Here is a 19648-nt window from a genome sequence, read left to right as displayed (position 1 = left end):
CCAACTAGTAAGATATCACTCCTGAAAATGATCTTTGCCATATCACGTGAGGTAAATCTGCCCTACGGTTGGATTTTGGAAAACCATGTGACAGAGAACCAATTTCGACTGGACACTCACATTGCGCATGTCATCACACATCTTCTATGAGGAGTACCAAGATGGCCAATCGAAAGTCCGTGGAGTTAACTTTTCAGCAAAAAAAAAGTAAGTTTCTATTTCATATCATTAAAAAGTTATTTACAATTTAGTAAAGCTTGGTCCCGGCCATCGTATACGACGGCATCGGCCCCAGAGGGTTAATGGCGAACGGCAGTAATTCCCAGAACCCTTCCGGACGACCAGTGAATCTGAATGTTTCAACCTCTTAGCAGTAAATGAAAGTTTTTCATGCTAGAAATAAGGTCTACACAACGTGGGCTTAATAAAAAGCGTGACCGACGCAATGAAGCACATTTGACACATTACTACACAAACTGAGTTAATCAAACTGAGTTGAACTGAAATGGGAGAAATGTGGGGTGAATGTAATCGCAAAGTTATTACAAACAACATCCTTATAAACTTACTTGTATGCTTTTGTCAGCCGATCAGTGCGGTGTGACGGCGAACTATGGGGGCCGGTGATGAACACATTTAAGCAGGGGTGTAAGCAGCTATCAGTTGAACGGAGTCAGAGTTCCATCAACTGGACAAACAGTGCAAGGGCATTTTACATTGCCGACAAATATTATTTCAGTAACTGTTCTGTTTCTGAGAAATTATCGGCGTTCTATCGGCAAAATTTCGGCCGATAATAAGTACTTTGAAAAGGGCCGATATATCGGTCGGGCTCTAATGCAAAGTTTGGCATCTTGACCCCAGGCAACATATCAAGCGTGTTTTTTTTTCCAGGTGAAACTCAGGAAAATCTGCAGGCACTGATAACAGGAACTGATTCCATCGAATAAAAATGTTCCAGCTGCAAATTCGCATACTAATTAATTACAGCTGGGTATCGATTCAAATTTCAAGTATCAATTTGATTCCAAGATTCAGAATCGATCATTTCAATTTGATTCAATTTGATTTGATTCGACCCAATATTGAGTTGGGTGTTATTAAAACTGTTTTTGAGCTGTTACCTAATTGTGTAGTTATGCAACATAATGCTAGTATTATACTGACATTTGACAGCAAATAAATGAAATATTGGTAGTTAATAATGATGGCTATAAGACTGATGGCATGGACCATCTCCCTCCCAGATGATAGAGTAGTGTCATGCCCGGTCTGGGTCTAGGCCTTCCTCCTTTCTTTTCGTCACCATCTGCCCCATTTTTGTTTTATTAGTTATTTATCATGTGTTTGTTCTGTTCCATTTTGCTTTGTCACTTTGTTTCTTTTCATACTTTAGCCATTGTCCAGTTCCGTTCTAGTTTTGTTCTGCCAGACTGTGTTTACATTATTGATCATTGTTTTCACTTGATTTTGCTTTTCTTATTTGTGCTATCAGTTATGCTTTATGTCGGGTTTTGCTTTCTGTTTTCATGTAGTTTGTTTTTCTTATAGTTCGTTTACCACCTTGTTTTCCTAGTTTAATTTTGCTTTGGTATTTATGCTCCTGATCAGTTCTCAATTTTGTGGCTTTACGTCACAAAATTTGGCTCTCAAAATGCAGGCAATAGTGTTTCAGAGAGTTATAAATTTAAAATTTTCAGTGGGCAAACAGTCCCGGTCTCCCCTACAAACATTCGCGTCTGCAGTACACTGCAAGAGAACTTCTCCCACAGCCATGCAGACTGATTCGTGCGAGGACCCATGGCAAAGGCATGTTATGAGGAATGAAAGAAAAAAAAAAAACCTACTGTGTGAATTAAACGGCGGACTTTTCTGTTTTCTTGCACACAACAGACAAGAGTTCTGGTGTTGCAGACCAAACGGTCCCCCGAAGAACCGTCCCCCCTGATGACGCGGTTCACGGATTAACACCTCGTTTCTGCTTCTAACTGCACTTCCAGTCATCATCCATCTCAGCAACAGATATCTGAAGCTTTTGTACAACAATCATTTCCTCATGAATTCAGAATTATTTCATCATAAAAGGCGGCTGAAGCGATCAGAGCACCACGGCTAAACGAGCTGCTAGCTGATGCGTTCACTGTGCGACAGTCCTTTCAAAGTGTCACAGAATTTTGCAGAGTTTCTGAATTTAAAAAACTGAAAAAACTGAATTTAGAATGATTTAACAGATTTTACCTTTAACATCTGATGGTTAATAATCCCATTAAACCATTTCATTGTTTTGGGTGAAGAGACAGTGGTTACGTTTACATGCCGTTAATATTCAGGATAAGGTCAACATTCCGGTTTCTGAATCATTAGGAATAACCCGTTTACATGCTTAACCCTCTGGGGTCGACGCCGTTGTATACGACGGCTAAGACCAAGCTTTACTAAATTATAAATAATTTTTTAATGATATGAGATAGAAACTCACTTTTTTTTGCTGAAAAGTTAACTCCGCAGACTTTCAAGCCAGCCATGGGCCATCTTTGTACTCCTCATAGAAGCTGTGTGATGACATGCGCAATGTGAGTGTCCAATCGGAATTGGTTCACCGTCACATGGTTTTCCAAAAATCCAATCGTAGATTTACCTCACGTGAAAAGCCAAAGATTGTTTTCAGGAGTGATATGTTACTAGTTGGCCCATTTGAATAGCTCCAATGAGTACATACAACCCCTGGCAAAAATTATGGAATCACCGGCCTCAGAGGATGTTCATTCAGTTGTTTAATTTTGTAGAAAAAAAGCAGATCACAGACATGACACAAAACTAAAGTCATTTCAAATGGCAACTTTCTGGCTTTAAGAAACACTATAAGAAATCAAGAAAAAAAGATTGTGGCAGTCAGTAACGGTTACTTTTTTAGACCAAGCAGAGGAAAAAAATATGGAATCACTCAATTCTGAGGAAAAAATTATGGAATCACCCTGTAAATTTTCATCCCCCAAACTAAAACCTGCATCAAATCAGATCTGCTCATTGACATTGACCCTATGTGTCTTTTTGCAAGGAATGTTTTTGCAGTTTTTGCTCTATGGCAAGATGCATTATCATCTTGAAAAATGATTTCATCATCCCCAAACATCCTTTCAATTGTCCAAAAATATCAACATAAACTTGTGCATTTATTGATGATGTAATGACAGCCATCTCCCCAGTGCCTTTACCTGACATGCAGCCCCATATCATCAATGACTGTGGAAATTTACATGTTCTCTTCAGGCAGTCATCTTTATAAATCTCATTGGAAAGGCACCAAACAAAAGTTCCAGCATCATCACCTTGCCCAATGCAGATTCGAGATTCATCACTAAATATGACTTTCATCCAGTCATCCACAGTCCACAATTGCTTTTCCTTAGCCCATTGTAACCTTGTTTTTTTCTGTTTAGGTGTTAATGATGCCTTTCGTTTAGCTTTTCTGTATGTAAATCCCATTTCCTTTAGGCGGTTTCTTACAGTTCGATCACAGACGTTGACTCCAGTTTCCTCCCATTCATTCCTCATTTGTTTTGTTGTACATTTTTCGATTTTTGAGACATATTGCTTTAAGTTTTCTGTCTTGACGCTTTGATGTCTTCCTTGGTCTACCAGTATGTTTGCCTTTAACAACCTTCCCATGTTGTTTGTATTTGGTCCAGAGTTTAGACACAGCTGACTGTGAACAACCAACATCTTTTGCAACATTGCATGATGATTTACTCTCTTTTAAGAGTTTGATAATCCTCTTCTTTGTTTCAATTGACATTTCTCATGTTGGAGCCATGATTCATGTCAGTCCACTTGGTGCAACAGCTCTCCAAGGTGTGTTCACTCCTTTTTAGATGCAGACTAACGAGCAGATCTGATATGATGCAGGTGTTAGTTTTGGGGATGAAAATTTACAGGGTGATTCCATAATTTTTTCCTCAGAATTGAGTGATTCCATATTTTTTTCCTCTGCTTGGTCTAAAAAAGTAACCGTTACTGACTGCCACAATCTTTTTTTCTTGATTTCTTATAGTGTTTCTTAAAGCCAGAAAGCTGCCATTTGAAATGACTTTAGTTTTGTGTCATGTCTGTGATCTGCTTTTTTTCTACAAAATTAAACAACTGAATGAACATCCTCCGAGGCCGGTGATTCCATAATTTTTGCCAGGGGTTGTACTATTAGTACATACTCAGTGCGCCCTGCGCCATTACGCACAGCGATCAGTGAAAGCAGGAGCACACGGCGAGCCTCTGATGACAATCTCACGTGCTCAAATAAAGAGTGTGTAACTATCAAGATTGCTCCACTAGTTTGCATGTGAATGTTACTGGATTACTCTGTTGCTTTCTCTGCGTAAAGCACTGTTTACCATATCAATGGAAACAGCGACGCACGTCTTCCACCGCTGCTTGATTTAGTCTGGCGTTCATGCAAATCCTGCTTCGCATAACTTTTCGGCCACCTTCTTGTAAATGTCGCTATCTCGGTACTTTCTACTGTCAATAAAAGACATTATATTCATGTCTTTCACGATACCAATGAAGTACAGTGGTCCCTCGTTTATCGCGGGAGTTATGGTCTAAAAATAACCGGCAACAGGCGAAGTAGTCAGCATTAGTTTTTACAATTATTATAGATGTTTTAAGGCTGTAAATCCCCTCACTACACACTTTATACACTTTCCTCAAACAGGCATTAACATTTTATCACGATTCTCTCCTCTGTAAACACTCTCTTTTTTCTTCTGGGCGAGAAGATTATAAACAGACACACGCAGAACACAATGCGTGTGCTCTCCCTTCGCTCACTGCCTCCGGGGGTACGGATTTGGGACCCGCAAAGAATCCAGGTCATGGCCATGGCGCTCTGCGGCTGCGGTATACTGAGACCTTGCGGCGCTGTGGATTTTTCCGCAAGAAATCTATCCTTGCGGGCTGCCGGAGCGGTCCGCATTAAAACAGCGAGCATAGTCTCAGGACCTGTTGCCAGAGTTGGCGCAGCTGCGCACAGCAGAGAGGGGGGCGGTGTGAGTGGCCTGCTGCGGCGTTTACCGAGCCCGCAGACTCAGTAAGCGCATCGGAGGCAGTGAGAGCAATTGCGGTGATGCCGACAGGTGCCGTGACCGGCCCGCCTGATAAGGACGCAGAACACAATGCGCTGTAAAAAAAAAAAAAAAGAAGCACGCAAATTGCACTAAAAAAAATCCGCAAAACTGCGAGGCCATGAAAGGTGAACCATGTTATAGCGAGGGACCACTGTACTCGGTTTCCTCCTCGCTCCAAAAGTGTGGTGCTGTGCTGCCGTGTATGGATTTCCCCATGCTTCTGTGGTGTCCGGTGGGTTGCGCGCGCCGCATACAAGTAGTTGCTGTACTCAAAAGACCAAGATTCCTTGCGGATAGGACATGCGCAGAACACAAAATAATGTTCCTTTCTATGGCGATATCCCGATGTGCGTTTATATGACCTGATATTAGGGTTAGAAAAGGAGTAACCCACGGGTCATATTTGGGTTTTTAAAAACTGGAATATGAGCATATTCAGGTTTTTGCGGGTGTTTACATGGCCGTGCGCAACCAGGTTATTGCTAATATTACGGTTATGAAAGGGTTATAAAAGGGTTATTGGCTGCATGTAAACGTAGTCTCTGCCTCAGACGTGCTGCTGTGGTCTGAAATGATGCATGCGCAGATGCAAAATGTGTCATGATTCGTCATGACTGCCATCTTTAAATAGCTTTGACGGAGGTTGATGAATAAATTGTGGACCTGCTTCTAAATCAGAACCAGCGCATCCACAATCAATGTAGAGAAATGATCATTTTCACACCCTCTGAAACAGCATAATGGCCCAACTGCAGCATCATTTTTTCAGGGACACCGTTCCAGCGCTGGTGATAAGTGCATATACATACATACATATATATATTAAAAATCGATCTTTAGATGTGTGAATCGATCTGTGGGAATTAAAATGAGAATCGATTGAAAATTGGCGATTCTGTCTTTTCAACTCAGCACTGTAATTAATGCAGACATCCAGCAATGTGCAACTGTGTTCGGCACCACATCATAAAGAGTTCTCAGGTAATGACTTAAGAGAAAAAAAAATCTCTTCATCCCCATTAAAGCTGTAGGGCCTTTCAAATTTCAAAAAATTGAGAAAATTCAGTTTCTACCAAAATCCAACCATAACAATGTAGGTTTATTTTTGTGAAATGCTGCAAAATTATAGCTCATTTTAATGAAGAGGATATATTTATCTGGGGAGGGGAGGGGAATTCCATAATGAATCTTGTCTCCATTGCTCTCATGCAGACTAACTACAGGAGGAAGTACGTGTGCGCATGCGTGATGTTTTGAGATTACCTGTGACCCATCTTACATTAACACCCCTAAGATTTAGTAGAGAAGCTTGAATCTTCGACTGGACTGGGTTGCTTGACAAGAGGACGTTTCGCTTCAAATCGCAGAAGCTTCCTCAGCTAAAATTCTTGCTCTGGTGGTCTGACTTCTGTCTTGACTCTTGTAGAGAAGAATAATCAAGAAGTCACAAAAGCTGGAGTTTTAAACCTAACCAGACCCCTCCTACCGAGAGACAGACTGCTATAGGCTGGTGACTAAACAATAGCTCTAATTAGCACCTATTGTGCTCTAGTTAACACCCTCCTAATGACAGGGTAGCTGTCCCTCTCCTGATGGCTCCCTTGACGACTCTGCTGATGACGTGAATGACTCATTACCATGAACAAAAGACTGAAACTGCTTTGACCTGAGTACCCCATTGTAAACAGCTTACAATGGGGTACTCAGGTCAAAGCAGTTGGGGTACTCAGGTCATGACAGCTGCCCTGTCATTAGGAGGGTGTTAACTAGAGCACAATAGGTGCTAATTAGAGCTATTGTTTAGTCACCAGCCTATAGCAGTCTGCCTCTCGGTAGGAGGGGTCTGGTTAGGTTTAAAACTCCAGCTTTTGTGACTTCTTGATTATTCTTCTCTACAAGAGTCAAGACAGAAGTCAGACCACCAGAGCAAGAATTTTAGCTGAGGAAGCTTCTGCGATTTGAAGCGAAACGTCCTCGCATCAAGCAACCAAGTCCAGTCGAAGATTCAAGCTTCTCTACTATGGAAACCACCTGGACAACTGAGAGCCTACACAGAAACCCCTAAGATTTCTTGTAAATCACTTCCAAATCTACCAAATGTTGGTCATAGTGTCTGATCCACTGAATTTCTTCCCCTCAGAGGTTGAAATTCTAAATGATTTCCAGACAGCATGAATTTTGATCATATTGGCAATATCTTATTATCAATCCCTTACCAAAATGTTAAGGAATAAAATTATAGTGGTACCAAAGACAATCCTTTTTATGATTTAAGTCTTTAAAAAACTCAGTGGCACTGTACCTTTAATAGGCAAAGAGATGCAATAAATAAATCCAAATCCTATTGAGCTCATCTACTCCCCATGGGGTATCTGCGGCATAAGAACTAAGTAATATTATTGAGTTATTCTGGTCATAAGAACATGTCCTCACAATTGCAAGCATGACGGTATAATGTCCCAGAGACTTTGTGGAGAGACACAAAAAATGGGATTGCAATTAAAGCAATTATGTATGAAGCTCAGTGTGGACGGGCTTGTTTCTGTTAAAGACAGCTTTGGCATACACCTTCACTGGCCACTTTAAATGAGGTCAACTTTGCCAAAAGAAACATAAATGGGAGAGAAAAAATATAATTCACTGAAGTCCTCAAAGGTTATTTAAAAACTCTTTTATATTAACCAGTGCAGCTCGCCCCATCTGTAATGACATTTCTGCCCTGTCAGATGAAAGCAGTTAGGAGGGGCATAAGCAGATCAGAAAGTAGTAAAAGACCACAGTTAAATGGCTGTTCTTCACAACATAAAAAAAAACAATCCAAAGATCACTGTTCATGAAACCATGAACAGTGATCAAATTTCAGATGTGCAGAGCTCATCTTCCTTCCTGAGCATTATGATGAAAATAGCCAAGACCTGACATTACTGTTGTGTGGGCCGCCAGAAGAGGAGGTACTGCTGGCCCACCACCACCAGATGGCGCCCTGCCTGGAGTGCGGGCTTCAGGCGAGAGGGCGCAGTCACCATGGACACAGCCGGGAGTGACAGCTGTCACTCATTATCTCACAACAGCTGTCACTCATCTGCACTTCATCTTGCCACTGCATAAAGACCGGACTTCATCTCCACCTCGCTGCCGAGATATCGTCTACCTTAGGAGGTAATTTGTTCTCAGCCATTGTTTTGTCTACCACAGACAGTGTTTGCTTGTGCTATTTTTGCAGTAGGTTTTGTGAGTGCTTGCAGCTGGAGGCTGGGTTTGGACTGACGTCTTCACTCCAAACCTTTGATAAGTACACATACTACTGCACGTGCCAGCTTTCTGAATGAGAGGTGGAGGTGGAGTTCCACCATTGTTGTTACTGGGTGTTCACACACCCACATCTGATTGTCTCTGCTCCTCGCCAGCAGTACCAGATCCGACACGCGGACACGGTGGCCACCTGGGGTTTTCGGGACTTGGCGGCTCCAGTATTCTCCAGGTTCGGTGGTGGAGGAAATCGTGTGGTTCCGGTTCTTCTCAGGACAGACGTCCTCTATCCTTGAGCCTGCCCACACGTCACCTTTGTTAATTGACTATTGTACACATTCGGTAATCTGCTGTGTTTGGTTGTGCTTTTCACAACAGTAAAGTGTTCATATTTGACTCTTTCATTGTCCGTTCATTTACGCCCCCTGTTGTGGGTCCGTGTCACTACACTTTCACAACAATTACTCCCACCAAGACATAACATCACAAAAAGAAAGAAAGAAAGGGAAAAAAAATTCTGATAATTTCATATTTTAATTAATAAAAACATATAAGGAGGCAGAACAGGAGACTTTCTACTGGCAAAAAACTAAAGGGGTACAGTCGACTCAAATCACCACATTTCACAAAACGTTCCTGGCCATCTCAGATTTGCTTCAAACTTTAAACAAATTGTGTCATTACTACCAATAAAAAGTGTGTAGACTTTCAGCATTGTATCTCTGTTAGTTTCTCAGATATTGCAAGTTGAATAGGGGGCGAGACTCCAATTTTACTGAAAAAAGAGCGCTGTAGAAAAAACTATAATGTTCCATAAGCCATAACTTTTTAACTATTTTAGATGCATGAAACTGACATGACATGTTTCTTCCTTTTACCCACCGTCTGCTCCGGCCTTGATTTATTAGTGTTTTATTTTTGCCACGTGTTCAATCGCTTTCTTTTCATCTTACTTTTGTCCTTAGTTTGGTACTTGGTTCATAATTTATACTCTGTCTAATTCTGAAAAGCTAAAAAAGCTCTGACATGTAGAAATGTGTAGTGTATCAAAAATCCTCCAAAGCACACATTTTGTCACAGAGTTCAATGACCCATTAACTGGTACATAAAATCTGCGGACCTTCATCTGCAGTAAATAGACACCTTATACCGAAGAACAATTACTGAAAATTTCATGCATGAAGCTTAAATTGTCTTATTTTTCATCATTTGTTTTTTTTTTTCTTCAGTAAAAACTGAGTCCATGCCTAGCAAAATCTAAGTCCCAATATCTCAAAAACGAATACCCGTCACACATAGCCAGACTCAGGCAGAATGGCGTTGGAATTATGAATCGGCGCACATCCAAAAAGTGTTGGATTTCAGTTCCAAAACGTTTTGACAGCCATCTGTGGAAGACGACACGGTTGGTCAAAATCGGCCGGCGGCCCCGAATGCGATACACATGTTCAAAACCCTCCGGGAGCCGTCGAGATTGGACACCTATCTGACGGTGGTATATGCGCAGTCTGAGGACCATCTAAAAGCAATTTACATATTCTAATGGTGGAAACAAGATCCGATTTGAGCACATAACACATAACACATGCATATAACACGGGCAGCTGCTTCTCTCTGTCGTGCGCAGTTACGCGTCATTGCACGTGTCAGGCTCGCAGCTGAATGGATCTCACGCGGTAATAAATGATCACCTGCTAAGTGCCTGTAGGCGATATGACATGGAACTGTAGTGCCAGGCCGTTACATTAATAAAGATGAATCTCACCTCCAACAGCGGTCCAGGAGTGTTTCACAGCGCGGATGTGGACAAGAAGCCGGGATAGCAGCCTGCGGTTAAAATCTTCTCACCCAAAATAAAAAAATGAATTCCATGTGATAATCCAACCATCGCGGTGTCCAGAGTTGTGTTTTGTTCCTGACGTGGGCACACAAGAAAAAGAAAAGTTCCCTGGAAAGGCTCTCCATCCGAGGGACTGTGTGGCCCAACTGCCAGAAAACTTTGAGCAAAGATGTCCAGTGGTACGTGCCTTGCGCACGCATGCGCCCCGCTTCATCACAATAATAATTATGAATTATTATCATGTACAGTGAATGTGAACAGTGACTATCAAACCGTGTGCACATTGCGCGCGCTTAGTGGTCCATGCAGCGTTATGCATCCATACATACACACACACGGCTGAGTGAAAATTGCAGCATCACAAGTGTGCATGGAGTGCACGTGTGCCATGCGCACATGCACGTGAGGAACACAGCTCTCCAGTCCCATGTTTGCCATCCAAAGATTTGGAGATCGGCCAGTTCGCAGTACGTTTTAGGGCCGTCTGACAGCAGTCTGTGTCGTCAACATACGCTCTGGATGCGATCTGACAGGTGTAGACGAGGCAGTCTGTCTGCGCTCCAACACTGCTGACCACGCCTCTTTTCCTTCCGATTGTGTCGGATTATGGTAATATTAGCCATGTTGGGCATGGTTCCAGCACATTCTTGCTATGTGTCATGGGCCTTAAAAGATACAATGCCGAAAGTATGACGTATGATAAAAATCTGAGACTTTCAGTCAGGAGGCCTTCGACGATATCACAGATTGACAAAAAGATCTGATATGCACCCATTAGGAACTTAAGACAATCAGTAACGTCACTTAACAGACACCAGACAATTACTAAACACATATTTTATTTGTCATAAAGGACAATCAGATTGAAGAGAATTTTTATGCTGCAGAGCACAGATTATTCAATTTTATATGTTAATCGGAATGTCTACTTTATTTAAATCATTTTATGATTTAAAAAAAAAAATAGTTCTAAGACAGATTTTTTTTGTGGGTCAATAGTTTACAAAAGGTTTGCATAGATAAATGCCTCCTTAAATGCTGAGAAGAGTCCAGAAATTTCTGGAATTACTGTTAAGAGCTTCTGAATTGCTAATGGGGAAGATCACACCAAGGTAACTGTAGCCAAAAGTTGCATCTTCACAAGTTCCTCAGCCATCTCAAAAAAATTTGTGGTGCCATGAGCAACTGCACCATCTATCTCTCTCTCTCACACACACACACACACACACACACACACACACACACACACACACACACACACACACACACACACACACACACACACACACACACACACACACACACACACACACACACACACACACACACACACAGCTTGTATCCGGACAGACTTATGGCCCAGTCACACTGCACTTAACGAAGGGTGACGAAGCCCTGACGAAACAAGAAATCTGGACTGTCGTTGACATCGTTTAACCTTAGCGCAGCTTCGTTCCTGCAGAGGGCACTTGTCAGGATTTTTAAACTGTTGAAAAATTTGAACGAAGGGCAACGAAAACCTCAGTTCATCTGTGTCTCGTTTTGCTGTCGTTCCTGACGTTTTTTAATCGTTTGTGTAGTTTTTGTAATGTTATTGTTTAATTTGACTTCGTTGGAGCAGCTGAACATTTTCACACAGTGCAGAAGCCGGTTTGTGAGCGCTGAGGCTGCTGCTGCGTTCATGTACCGTCAGAAATTACAGGGCAAACTCAACCTGCTTGCTTGGATTTTTTTTTATCTGTGGGGGGGCAGCTTCAATGGGCTCAGGCACATTACATAGGCCAGAATTAATCTTTTGTGTGGATAGAATTAATTATTTTGCCACAAACAACTGTTGAATTTGAAACAACGAAAAAGTTGTGTAATTTCCGACGGTACTTGAATGCAGCATCAGCGGCAGTAGGAGCTGCTCCGTGCGCTTATTATTTTGTATTAAATATAACAATCTGAGTGTAGGAATCCAGTCCTGTACATGTGGCAACAGGCGGATGAATCAAAATGATGATATAAAGAGCTGTTCTGGAAGACAGAATTCACGTTGTGGATCAGTGATCAGCTGGTGGAATAACCGCACATGTGAGTTAATGCACGCGTTCACACGCACTGATTAATTTACTGCTCTGATATATTCAATCATCTTTACACTTATATTTATTCTCCCTTTTGACAGTTTTCTGTTATAAATCAATATATATGGCTTAGAACATAATACAGTGATACAGCAGTGACCATGGCGCACTTTTTTTTTTTTTTTTTTTAATTGGAGCACGAAGGAGCGCGCAGCGTGTCGACAGACAGTGTGGATTCTGATGATGAGGGAGATGATGCCTCTTTTGTTCTGGACAAGGAACCAGAGCAGGTGGTCCATCGACATGCACACAGATCTCCACAGATTCTGTTTGCAGTTTCTCCAGGACCCAGGCGCTATGAGCTCCGTCCCAGCGCCGAGTGCTGGAGCAGACACGCTCTGCTCCAGCTGTGGCTCCAGGCGCGTTTCGTCGAGATTGTGAGCTTCGGTTTTGTTAAGTTCCTCTTTCGTCCCTTTTGCGCTGTTGTTTCGCAGACTGTTCGGAGATAAAAGCTCTTTCGTCCACCTTTTCTCAACGAATTGTAACGTTTTTTACTTTTCCCCTTCGTTCAGGAATCATCGTGTGCCGTGTGACTGGGCCATTAAAAATCCTGACAAAGCGCCCGCTGCAGGAACGAAGCTGCGCGAAGGTTAAACGATGCCAACAACAGTCAACGAAAGTCCAGATTTCTTGTTTCGTCAGGGCTTGCCACCCTTTGTTAAGTGCCGTGTGACTGGGCCATTAAGTCCTGTTCTTACTTTCATGGACATGATATGCAAAACAAAAGTGTTGTGTTCATATTTTTGTTCAGTGTACAATGTAAGGCAATGGGATAACGTGTGGTGTGGTGACATAATGCACCTTGTACAGTACAATATGTGCAAAAACAACCATGGATAACCGTACACACCGTAGCGCACCCATAGTGTCACAAAATGTGAATAAATAAGTAACCATTTTCCATTCTTTCCCTTTGCACTGGGCCTAGGTTCTTACTGTGTATGGTGTGGTGTGACATTTTGACAGAAACCACTTCAAAGGACGGCAAAAGGGACACAGCGTCAAAGGCAGTGTTTGCAGCTCTTTTAACTGGACAAATGAGATAAAGTCAGCGCTGACACTTTGTCGCCTGGTGTCTCCTTTCAGGGTTTTGATCGTCACGTCTGGCAATGGCTTCTTTTGAGAGACATTTTGGGCATGATCAGTTGACAGGCCAAATTCAGAAAGGAAGAAGCAAAGCCGATGTCTGCAAGCTGAGAACTTGAGAAGATGAATGAGGCAGCAAGCTGTTCTCAATTCACTTTTTTACACCTCTCTAGCTTTTTTTTGTTCCTGAGAGACATCCCACTTTTTCACACTGAAGGGCATCCATGCAGCATCCCTATCATTCAGGATCCTCTGTCCAGCCCACACACAAACAGCTGCCTATGATTCACACAGCATGTTTTCTGCGTCACATCGTGCACACTGCGCCAGAAAACTCAAAGCTGGTGAAAGCCTGGAATGTGAAAACATATGCAACGACTAGTCAGGCTGAGAATGAAGAAAACACTGGGAAAGCTATTGATCATCTGTTCAGACGAGCGGACCACCTACGCTGTGCAATCAGGCCTGTGAAAGGTGCGGAAGGTTGCGTGGGAATGTTGATGCACTTACACGGAGGAAGGAGGGGAACCCTGTGCCGTAATAGCCCACAGCAAAGTAGTCGAGCTTGGGCCGAATGACCTTGACGATGTTCTCATAGAACTGGGCCTGTTTTCGCTGTTGGGGGACAAAATAATGGTCACATAGTGTCAATCTGCGTAATTCACAGATTAAAGTGAACATATTTGTTTTAGACACAGGTTTTGAGTAATCGTACTTACCAAACATGCACTAAGCTGCTCAAAGTCAAACATTTCATTCTCATACTGTTCTGCAAGTTCCTTTCCCAAAATGATCGCTTCCTCCCACATCTGAAGGACACAATAAAACATACAGTCATCAAACTAGAGATCTATGATCAAACTTGCACAGTGACGCTGCGCTCTGAAATACTAGCTGTTTGCATTTATTACACAGTGTTGGAAGTAGATCCTGTGTGATGAAATGTCTGAATTAACTAAACTGGTCAAAAAACAAAATAATAATAATAATAAAAAAAGATTTTTTTGTGCACATATTCATATGATGTGCTATCGCTGTGTGAAGTTTCACTGAAATTCGTAAAACTGCTTAGAAGTTGTGCTTATGTCAATACCATCTGGTGCAACAAACAAAACTCCACATACTCCCCTTGAAGAGCTCAGACTGGTTTTATTTTCTTTTATGCAGATTTTCATATCGTGTGCCACCACTATGCAACATTTTATCGAACGGTTTAGTCGTTATGGTGACAAGACTTATGGTGATTCCTGTATACCCCCTAAACATTGTTTGCAAAGGGTATTATGGACTAATATTAATTTCACAATTAAATAAATAACAGAAGTGGTTTTCAATTCAATTACATAGCACCAAATGATAAAATAAGTCACCTCAAAGCATAAGGTCCTAACCCTCATGAATGTAAGAATCACAACCTTTAATCACAATTTTGATTGATACACAAGACTAAGATGAAGTACTTCCAAATACACCTTGCAGTGCAACGCTACAACTCATAACTAGTTGTAAACTTGAATTTGTGCCCATTTGTCACGTTTATCTGCGCATGATTCAGTGTGAAGATGCCTCAGTGTTGTGGATCCGAGCGGGCGGAGAAGGCCACGGGGACGCCCATGTACGATCTGATTACGGCAAGTAGATGCTTCTCAGAGGTGGGGATGGGCCGGCGGTTCCCATCCAGGATGCGGGATGGTTCCAAGCCACAGTGGAAGCAGCCATGTGTGGTGACAGTGCAGCTCCCAGACCTGACCTGATTTATAATGACCTCTTATGGATGACCCACACCTTGGGAATCACTAGTCTAGACCTTACTCATCCCACGACCAAGCACACTACAGACAGTGGCAAAGAGAAAGCATTTTTGAAATCAATTAAATGTAAACTGGAAATTCAACATTTTTTCATTTTTATTTCCTACAAATTACTTTTACCAGCTTTATTGTATTAACGCAAAGAGACTCATCCAGCGCAGGGCAGCAGTGTCACAGATCGCTGGGAAGCTCTTCAATGCCCTGAAAGCTTTCTAAGTGGCTTCTTGATAGCGTAGATAGAGCTGAACTAATTTGAGCCGGGCTTGAAGTGGGCCGTGTCCAGACTGGTACTCAGATCAATGCGCCATCAGTGAGAGGCTGTGACAGCACCATCTGGACCGGCTTTCACAGACCCTCCTCTGGAGTGTTTATGTGGTCTTACAGCCACAGTAACAATTCTTGATCACTCTGTTGTGTTTGTTTTTCAATTTGCTCTCGCTGGCCACAGCCTGCTGAGTGACAGCTGGCTGGAGAACAAAGAGCAGCTGCTAAACGCCAACAGTGATGACACATGCAAACCCATCCTGTCTGAGAACGTCTGGCCGCCGTCCTGCAAACCCGCTCCAAGCTTCGCTCAGACTTTAACTGTATTTGTACACCGCTAGAACTTTCCCATTCTGAGACACGCGTTGAATGAGTGGCTTTCACATCACTGGTGGGAAGAATCATGTGGAGATATGAGAAAGAACAGAGAGAACAAGGTTTTATTAAAGGCTGGCACCACCATAAAAACAGCTACATTATCCTTTTAAAAGCATCTTCAGGGATCGAGAAAACCAGTCATCACCTTTCACCTCAATATATTCAGTAGATGCAATTAAAGACCTCATATTGTGCAAAATTACTTTTTATCTACTGTATTTTCCAGAGTATAAATCACACCTCTTTACTGTATTATCAGCACTTTAATTTTACATGTATTCTTTTATTATTGGAGCTTTGATTCCAGCACGATGGCTTAGTGGTTAGCACTGATGCCTCACAACAAGAAGGTCGTGGGATCGCTTCCTGCCCTTTCTGTGTTGAGTGGGTTTACTTTGGGCACACCAGTTTCCTCCTATAATCAAAAACATGCTTATTTAGGGTCTGCCACTTTGTCTACCCCCTGACCAAGGCAGCGTCTCTACATCTGGAGTTGATCCTTGAGTGCCGGACTGTGGCTGCCCACTGCTCCTGGTGGTTGGATTGTGTCAGTCTGTAATTAGGATGCAAGTTTTTTCTATACAAGTCACATGACAGTATAAGTCACAGGGCCTCCTAATTTAAGAAGAAAAACATGAATTATAATCTGGAAACTACAGTATCTTTTAAAGTTACAGACTCTCAAGTCCATAACTATTTGCACAATGTGGTAATTTTGGCAATTCTGCCTCTGTATTACACATGCTTGCAGTATAGATTTTTTTGTAGTTTTAATTCAAGGGGTTTAAAAGAAATATCGCAACTAATCACTTTATCAGCCAGTTTTCTTTTGGCAGAGGATGGATATAGAAACATTTCGAGGACAGGTGCGAACATAAAGGTGATCACATGATTTCAATCAGCATGGTGTGTTGTGGCTTTAAAGCCCCAGTCACACGACACTAACGAAGGACACTGAAGCCCAAATGAAACAAGAAATCTGGACTTACATTGACTTTTGGAGGCATCGTTTAACTGTCATCCAGCTTCATTCCTGCAGCTGGTGCTTCATCAGAATTTTCAAACTGTTGAAAAATGTGAACGAATCCCGACGACAACCTCAATTTGTCTGTATTCCATTTTGCTTTCTGTCTTGATGGTTCCTTATCGTGTGCACGGTTTCCGTAAGGTCAGTGTTCCGTTTGACTGTCGTACAACTTCGTCCAACCTCCCAAGTCCGACATCTTGCACAAACATTGACGATATCTCAATGGATCAATAGCTAAAGCTCAGACGAGCTGCACGTAACATCCTTGCATCGCTGATGACCCGTCCATGTGTGGGACGAAAAGCAACGTTGTCATACAGAAACAATAGTGGTAAGAATGTTTAAACAACTACTTTAACTACGCATGCTCCAGCCATTTGTGGCTGGCCTGCGTGTTCGCACACGTTGTTGTGAAGACAGACAACATCTCTCACCTGTTGTCAAGACAATCAAATCCCACACCTGCAAGTACTGCGGACTTGAGGACAGGGCTGGCAGCACTTGCTCATGTCATCATGAATGTTTTGTTTGATTTTGTTTAAAGCATCAAGATCGACATTCGCGTAGTTTTTCTTTCGTTCGTTAGTTTGTTTCATTCCTTTTTGCGCTCTAGATTTGCAGGCTTTTCAGTGATGGGGAAGGTGCAGGATCCTTTGTCCACCTATTTTCGACGATTTGTGACTTTGTGACTATATATCCTTCATTCAGCTATCACAGTGTGCCGTGTGACCAGGTAGTAAGGAGCAGAAGAGCTAAAGGCTGAAGAGCTTCAATAATTGGGGTCAAGTGTTCAAAGTCATGAAAAGTGTGTTAGAGAGGTAAAGAAGATAAAGGGAAAGACTGCAACACAGTACTGATACAAGTTACATTGTATGGCTTGGAGGTGATGGTGTTGACAGAGAAACAGCAGGTGGAGCTGGAGATGGCAGAGTTGAAGATGTAGTTTTTCTTGGGAGTGAGGATGGACAAAATTAGGAATGCGCATACCTAGCAGAGTGTGCAGGTAGGACGGTTTGGAGAGAAAGTGAGAGAGGGGAAATTCAGATGGCTTAAACATCTGCAGATGAGGGAAGTGGGGTACGCAGGGAGAAGGATGCTGAGGATGGAGATGCAAGGCAGGAGGAGAAGAGGAATGCCAAAGAGGAGGTTTATGGATGTGGTGATGGAGGACATGCAGGTGGTTGGTGTGACAGATGGAAATACAGGGGACAGGGGGACATGAAGACAGATATGATGCTGTGGTGACCCCAATCAGGAGCAGCCACAAGATGAAGAAGCTCTATATGTATATGCTGACTGACAACAGAATGTCTACATTTTTTTTAAAAAAGAGAAGCCAAATCTCTGCTGTTGCTAGGCTGACTGTCTTCAACTTTTTTTTAAAGGATGTATCACCTCAATGTATATGAGGTATTTGTGGCTACAAACTTGTGGTGACTTGTACAATGTAATCTTACTAAAATGATCTATAATACGACACAATCCTTTATTTATTAAACAACAACAAAACATCTCAGTCATAATTGAAATTTATGTTTTTTTTATGGTGATTTTTCTGAAGGTTGATATGGTCTCTGGAAAACAAAGGTACACACACTAGGGCTGCAACTATCAGTTATTTTCATAATCAATTTGTCTATTATTATCTCAATTAATTAATCAGCTGTTAGACCCATAAAATGCCAGAACACAGTGACTGTTGTTGATGAGGGTCTCAAGAAATAAAGATGATGTATTGAAATATTTTGTTTTACCCACATCCCAAAGATACTGAATTTACTATCAGAAAGGATTAAAGAAACTTCTAAAACAGTTTGAAATGTTAACATTTAGGAAGCTGAAATTAGCACATTCTGGATGTTATTTTGATTATTTGATTAACTGTTGCCACACCAGCATCCACTGCATCATACATAGTATTATTAACATTCCCACACATGTACTGTATGTGAGAACAGGGATTATAGTTCAAGAAGAATGTAAAAACACCCTCTTTTTTAGGATTAGTGCTGGCATGGTTGAATACCCGTCTTCCTTCCTAATTATGGATTCTTGAAAAGGGACACTTTAGAGAAGCTCCTTTCTCACACTATATAAAATAGCAGCTTCTAAAACTTCTGCCTTCAGAGGCTGACATTGATCATGGCTTTGAGCATACCCCCATGCTCCAGTGTTCGGAGTCTCACCTACCTTGCCCTTGTCAAAGTAACTGATAATCTGATGGTAGAGCTGGTCCTTAAGTTGACCTTGAGTGATGGCCTGGTAGCCGTCTCTCTGGGTAAGGTGGGCTGCACACAGTTCATCTGACCACTAAAGAAGACAAAGAGGTCGGGGGTCAACACAGCTGTGAGACGTGAGCAATGATACATACTGCATGGCTGAGAGACGGCATCAGCATCGCGCGGATCCTGCTCTGGCTAACCGCTGTCATGTTTAGCACATGCATCACAACAACCCAAAATAGGCCAGGTCACTGGAAACCACTCCAACCACGAAGCACCACTTATGCATGCCTTAAAAACACCAGACAACTGATTCCTGACTAATTCTGCTTCATGCTTAAGCAGTTGCAGGTAAAGGAGAGGGACGGGAAAGTTGAGTGAAATAAGAAACCTTACAGAGGAATACTTTTGTATATGATACTACATCATGGCTGTTGTTTACACAGTATCAATCATGAGATTTCTGACAGCACAGTAACCTGAACAGTCTGATATCTCTAACAATAATCCTACATCACC

General features: G+C 42.1%; 1 protein-coding gene across 1 annotated transcript in view; it reads right to left on the bottom strand.

Moving 5' to 3' along the window:
* The window catches only part of dock1 (dedicator of cytokinesis 1), an 815700-nt gene that overhangs the window by 118152 nt on the left and 677900 nt on the right, over positions 1-19648 (bottom strand). The window contains 3 exon segments of the mRNA XM_034193753.1: positions 13938-14042; positions 14147-14236; positions 19098-19217. Coding sequence (XP_034049644.1) covers positions 13938-14042; positions 14147-14236; positions 19098-19217 — 315 coding nt within the window.

This window comes from Thalassophryne amazonica, chromosome 18 (assembly GCF_902500255.1).
Source record: "Thalassophryne amazonica chromosome 18, fThaAma1.1, whole genome shotgun sequence".
Taxonomy (NCBI): Eukaryota; Metazoa; Chordata; class Actinopteri; order Batrachoidiformes; family Batrachoididae; genus Thalassophryne; species Thalassophryne amazonica.
The sequence above is the reverse complement of the archived record's forward strand: the minus strand, read 5'-3'. Positions and strand labels throughout refer to the sequence as shown.